The sequence below is a fragment of the Gymnoscopelus microlampas genome (genome assembly GCF_963454915.1).
Source record: "Gymnoscopelus microlampas genome assembly, chromosome: 24".
Classification (NCBI taxonomy): domain Eukaryota; kingdom Metazoa; phylum Chordata; class Actinopteri; order Myctophiformes; family Myctophidae; genus Gymnoscopelus; species Gymnoscopelus microlampas.
Window position 1 is genome coordinate 5,281,261 of NC_139961.1, and position 6,449 is coordinate 5,287,709.

A 6,449-nucleotide genomic window follows, 5' to 3' on the forward strand; every position below is an offset into this window, starting at 1 on the left:
AATTTATAATTGTATGAACTGAGGTTATAATAGTTTTCCATGTAAAGTCTCATATACTGTATATGTTATGGTTTTATTTGTTTGAGAGTAACAACTAAGAACCACAGTCAGTTATTGTGCCCATGCATAGGCTACCTAATTTCAATAGCTACATTATTGCTGGTCCTAAATTATTTTATTTTTTGTGACATGTAGCAGAATAGGCTATATCTCACAGGTTCTCTCATTTGAGTGACTCTCAAACTTTCACACACCTAGATTAAGAAGTTTAAAAGTGGGTGTAAGCAACATTTACAATAAATGCACACCAGTTTACCTTGTGCAAGAGAATTTGAAGGAACGTTTTGGTCTAAGACAGGCTCTACTTTACAGTAGACTAAGATGTCTGATCTGTCATCGGATTGACAGTGTAATGAATGAAGTACAATATATGGGTATAATTATCACCAGTAATATGAACATACATCTAGTCAACAAATGATAGCATACTGTATATGTACAGACTGATAACTGGATATAGGCCTATATATGAGGCAGATATGTTTACAGTGTCATATAGGCTTAAATTGTATGAAGATACTATAATTGTTAGAAAGATGATTATGTAGGCTACAGTCAATCAATAGCATCTGTCAGCAGTTAACATAAGCGGGCAACTGTCCTGCTTCTGTAGTGTACAACCTGGTAGCCAATGTGTTAATGAGTCATTCATTCGGAGTTATCCAAGAAGAGAATGTATGGTTTATACAATTAGATTAAGGTGATGCACGTACATACACACAATATGTCAATTGCAAAATGGGAAAAGTGGGCATTGAAAACCCATACAAACCTTTACTTAATGATTCAGCCTACAATAGCAATAGAAATAGCTCTTAATGTCTAGCGTTGGCCTATGCAGCACAGTGTGTGAAGGAGCTGTCTCCATCAGACATGCATAATATATGTTTCGTCATAACCAATCTACAAGCTCACAACAAGTAGCAACCATGACCTTGTAGATTGTCTATTTTAGGCGCACACCACCATCATACGACAAAATATAGATCAAAGCTTATTCATGCTTCTTGGTAGACCATTGTGGTCCTATATATTACTATGTATTTTTATACATGTATATATTATTACCAGCATATACTTTCTCAATATATAAAGAAAAACATCACATGGATGCACCTGGGACGTATCATCAGTGTTGTAGCCTGGGGTCGACGGGTGTTTCGGGTCTCGCAACAACATACACACTCACCCAGGTGACCCAGCCAGGGTTGATCAAGCCCCGACTTAAGTCCCAGTAGCTACCCACGGTCAGTCCTATAGGGAAAGACAGGGCCACTCAGTCCGCCTATCCGGAACTGCTTTGCCGGGACCGGGGGAGAGGAGAGGCTCTGGCACGTGGAGGGACTAGGCTCTGTTGATGGCAGGAAATGCCAAGACCTTTCCAAAACTGATTGACCCCATGTATTTAGCACATTCTGTTGCTGACTTATAAGCCTTCAAAGGCGTATCAGTGTCAATATGTTCAATATGCTTGTCTGTACCTTATACACAGTCATCCTTTACAATTTGGAACACTTTAGACCCCATTATCCCCATAAACAACCCATACACTACATAACTCTAACCCAAATGAACCATACAGTATACTGTATTCCCCTTTACTTAATATGGCCATTTAGAGCCTTATTCTCCAGGCTGGCAGCATGGACTTCGATTATAGTAGGCTACATTGTACTTTCAATACTATGACACTGTAAAGAACATTCAGGGCACATTTGCCAGTATTGGCCATAGATGGATAACACCGCAAGGTGGATCATGGCAGGATGCCCAGAAACCTATATAAGGGTTGACCCATTTAGTCCCGACCTCTAGTGACCTATGCGATCCTAACCTTCCCAGTCTGACATCATAGAATCTCCTAGACGGATATACATGGAGATAGCTGGCATACCTAGCTCTGACATCAGAGAACCCCTCTCGGAACTAAATATATATAGGGATAACCGAAACGTCCAGGACTGACGTTATAGTCCCAGATTTGGGCATAACTGACATTCTTCTATGAAAAAGTTGTGAGCTATGATGCAAACCAAACTATCCGTCAGAAAAATTGTATCTGTGAAGTGGCTCTGGATTGGCTTTGCTCCTAACAGGTCATTATGCTCCTATTAACAAGTCATTGTTTCCATTGTGGCTATGTATTACTATGTAATACCACACTAATAGCACGCTATTACCACACTATGTATTACAGGCTTCTCCTGATTATATGTGATATTTTCTTTATATATTCTTTATTATATGTGATAGTGTAACTCCATGTGAGCCTGCCTGCTGTCTGGTATCATCCAGCAGTGCCCTAGTGATGATTCCAAAGTCTTGACTTGATGGCTTTTGCTGTGCAGGTAACTTGGCTGTGGAACTCCCTGCCTGTGGCTGTCAGGCAGGCACACTCTTTAAATCCTCTTTTAAATCTCACATTTCACAGCTGTTTCTTAATTGATGAATAGTTAATATACTTCATTTTTTCTTGACCTTGGGTCAAATATAGCTTGCCCTTCAAATATAGCTGAATTATAGACCTACAAATATGTATGACATACAGTAACAGCATGTTAATAAAAGGTGAAGGCTTTTGTGACTCACTAATATCCAAGGCTAAGCTAAACAAACAGCTTTATTTGTTTTGAATACACAATCGATACATCACTGTAACATTTTCAGTTAATCGGTGGCCCTTAGGGGACTCCCAGTTCTCTGATGTTCATTATATTTTAGAGATCACACACACACACACACACACACACATATATATATATATATGCGCAGTATACATTTTGCATTGCACTCCATCATGTCTAGAACAGCAGTCATCTCCATATTTTGGTATCAACAGACAAACACACGACACAGATTCCTGGAATTTATTGGTCTTTGTGGCACATTCCTACAGGCAGACAAGCCAGTAATCATCCTTTAATTTCCCATTATGGCATCCTGTGGTAATATGTACTGGTGTACGAAATGTCCTGCAACTGGAGTGGGAATTAAGGTATATGATTTCATTTTTGTATTACAAAGAATGTTCTAGGAATCAGTGTTATCACATCACAGGTTTACAGGAGTAAGAGTGAAGGTGAAGTTTCATCATTCATTTTTTTGAAGAAAGGAGGGGCAGAGAGAGGGAAAACATATCTAAATGTAACTCATTTCACGGCTTGGTTGGTTGAATGCTTGATTCTGAATAAATCCAACAGAGCGCTGTCTAATCAAACACTCAGCACCTGGCTCTTATCAATCTGCATTGCAACAACAGTAAACAAACACAATGTCATTTACAGCTGAACAGTACACTCAAGCATGTTTTCAAAAACATTTGCAGCGAGGAATAGACAATGGTGTACCCCGAATATTGATTCTATTTGATCAACACTTCCTGTTGTTTTCAGAGGCGACCACGTTTTATTACTGTAAGCAATATAATCCTTTTTTTGTGTTACTCTTGGGTCAATTTATTAATTTCTTTATGAAGTTGCCTGGCAATAAGCAAGAATTGAGAAATAATCACCCTGTCAGGTTTAGTTTCTCAATAATGGCCTGCTCCCCATTGATTATCCCTTGCATAAAAGGCATCAAGTATGGATAGGTCCACATAGCAGCAGGTATGTACATGAGGTTAAACGTGAGGTGCAAAAAGTAGTAGCACAACAGCAGGTCCACAAAAGAAGGTAGTCTGCATGAAGCAAAAACATCACAGGTAAAAACTCCACTGGAAAGGGTAACAAGTCGACACCAAGGGTGGTAATCCAACATAGGAAAAGCAGTCCGTCAACGAAAGTGTTCCAGTGTTCCAGCGTTTTAGGTGTGCATAGGAGTGAGAGAGCCAGAGGGACAGAGAGAGCGAGAGAGACGACCAGATGAGAGGCAAATCAGATCGTATCCAAGCCTGCACATGGATGCTATTCCTTTGTCAATCCAGAATATATCTTTTACCATCCCCAGTTTTAGAAACCTCTCACACAGGCTTTTGCTGACTACAGTTCGTCATCAGACATTTCAGAGTCAATGTCATATTCATCATCATCATCATCGTTGTCATCCAAAAAGTTGATTTCCTCTGCTCCGGACAGAACTTGTAGATAACGGTCTCGTGAGTGAGTCATCGTTTCTTTGATATTCCACAGCTTTCTTTGAACGATGCTCTGCAGACCTTTCAATCCCTCTTCACTTAGGCCCCACTGTGAATCTTGGATGTAGAACACAAGATAAGGCCTGTATTAGTAACTTTAACAACAGTCATCAGAGTTGTGTATTATGTCTATGAATTATTATATTGCAATACATACCGTCCATTGCCTCAGAGGAAATAATGCAGGACAGCTCCTTCAGGCCTTCGGCACGAGTTGAAAGAGATTTCCAGTGGTGATTCATCTCTGTCACGAGGATCTTCTTCTCCTCCTCAAGTCTCCTTACAGCCATAATGATGTCGAATGCCTTTCTCTTCGTCCTTAAGTCTGGAATGCATTTTTGACAAAGATTCACAGGGGAAATTAGTTGGATTTGCCAATTTGGCCACTCCCAACCTCAACAAGCAAGCGAGCATATGATCTATTATGTGTCAGATTTGTTGGTAGTCAACAGACTAGTACATACCACTTTGTTGTAGTAGCTGCCATGACCATGCATGCTCCACAGACAGGATGGTTTCCATGCAAAGTGGTTCTGTGCTTGGAACCAGTCTGTTGTATTGTTCCACAACAGAGGACAGCATCTCTTTCTCCCCCCTGATCTTGCGGCGCAGCCTGGCACGACCTTTGTTACCGGCCTTATCGGTATAAAGGCGCTGGGACCTCCTCTTGAGACTCACCACCAGCATCTCAATTTTGTTGGCCAAGGCATCGGGCTCACATGCAGTTGTTGCTGCAGAGAAGAAATAGGTGGGTTGCACTTTAAGTGAACAATTATTCACAATTTAATGCAAGACTGCAGTAGAGGATCTAAGTGCTCATGAAGGAAAAAAAAAACAAAAGGTACAAGGCACAGGGAGACAATGTCAGTGGAAGCTAACATTAAATTCTCTAATGATGTCACCTGGCAGAAGCATATAGTAAGAACAGCCTCACCTTCTGCCCACTCCTTTACGTCCTTGACCCAGTCTTCTAACTGGCTCTCTGCCACTGCAAATTGGACCTTCATCAACTCAAGGTTCTGCAACTGGCTTTGCAGAGCTTTGCTGGTCTACAATGACAAAGAATCATAGACAATAAAACAAATGTTGTCTCTAACACGTCAAATACTGAAACATACAGAACATTACTGATACCATTACCTTCTGATATCGCCGAGCGAGTGCGGTGGCCAAATTGTCCCTCTTTTGCTGATTCCAGTTCATAGCCATTAGAGTCAACATGTCAGTGCGTCCTGCCAACAGAAATTGGTGTTAGCATATATTATGATTATGATAATGTTAACATCCTATGTGTACTTATGTTATGTTTTTGAACTAGTGCTGTATGTGGTCATCTCACCTGCTTTTGACATGTGCTTTGTCGTCACTGCAATCCTAGAAAGGAAGGCATTACATTGCTCCACCTCCTCACCTAGTGTTAAACCAGCCCCATCCTGATACTGCCCACTCCATTTCACCTGGGTAAATATATAACAAATACAATGTTCAGATGATGGTGACATTCATGTACTGGTGTTCAGATAAAGTCATTCAATCACATGATAATCTTTCCTTACCTCACATTTGAAATCATGGGCTTTGGCATGAAACACTGACAGGAAAGGCTTCATGTTAAGCAGATGCTGCAACTCTGGGCATTTATATGCAACTCTTTGGAGGTAGGGCCAGTACTTGCAGGTCACATCCATACAAATGATTTGCCTACTGGCCAGCTTTTGTTGCAGGTACAAGGGGTAAGCAAAAGTTTCTCCCCTGTACATATTTAATGCACAGAGTAGCAATCCATGCCGACACACCGCAAGCTCTAGTCCCTCTTCGTCGATACTGCTGGTAGATTTTTTGGAGGTCTCTCTCGCTGCTGACCACTGCCCTCCACAAACACCTCTTCCAGGTACCTACAATATGGATATGGAAGATGAAAACCTTTTCGTATGAGGGTATTGTAGTCGTGTACATATAATTATAGTATGCAATCTTACATGTTTTGTCGTCTGGTGTATGTAGTCAACAAATGTTGTCACGTCTTCATCCTTGGCTATGAAGATGCCATCAAAGATGGCCGGTTCCTCAGATCTAAAGAAAAAAAAAAGGCATACAAACAGTTTACAAAATCTTACAGTATGAGGTTACTTGGTGCATATTAGACTTTTTCCTAGTAACATAAATGCTGTTACAATATACTAATTTAGAAGTACCTGGCTGCATTCTTGAAGCGATAATGCTTGCGATTCCCATCCACTGATACCGCAACCATTTC

At 40.7% G+C, this 6,449-nt stretch overlaps 2 protein-coding genes across 2 annotated transcripts; both read right to left on the reverse strand.

Moving 5' to 3' along the window:
* Positions 1–3,344: 3,344 nt before the first annotated feature.
* On the reverse strand, positions 3,345–4,919 carry LOC311040911 (uncharacterized protein). The gene is made up of 3 exons (XM_084051328.1): positions 4,657–4,919; positions 4,350–4,517; positions 3,345–4,249 (listed from the first exon to the last, which is right to left on the reverse strand). Exons 1-3 carry the CDS (start codon positions 4,877–4,879, stop codon positions 4,038–4,040), a joined length of 603 nt encoding a protein of 200 aa, XP_083907454.1. The 5' UTR covers positions 4,880–4,919; the 3' UTR covers positions 3,345–4,037.
* LOC311041070 (uncharacterized protein) lies at positions 4,908–5,871 on the reverse strand (the record flags this gene model as incomplete). Its single annotated transcript, XM_084051508.1, has 5 exons — positions 5,749–5,871; positions 5,532–5,649; positions 5,333–5,424; positions 5,072–5,241; positions 4,908–4,923 (listed from the first exon to the last, which is right to left on the reverse strand). Exons 1-5 carry the CDS (start codon positions 5,800–5,802, stop codon positions 4,908–4,910), a joined length of 450 nt encoding a protein of 149 aa, XP_083907634.1. The 5' UTR covers positions 5,803–5,871.
* Positions 5,872–6,449: the final 578 nt, after the last annotated feature.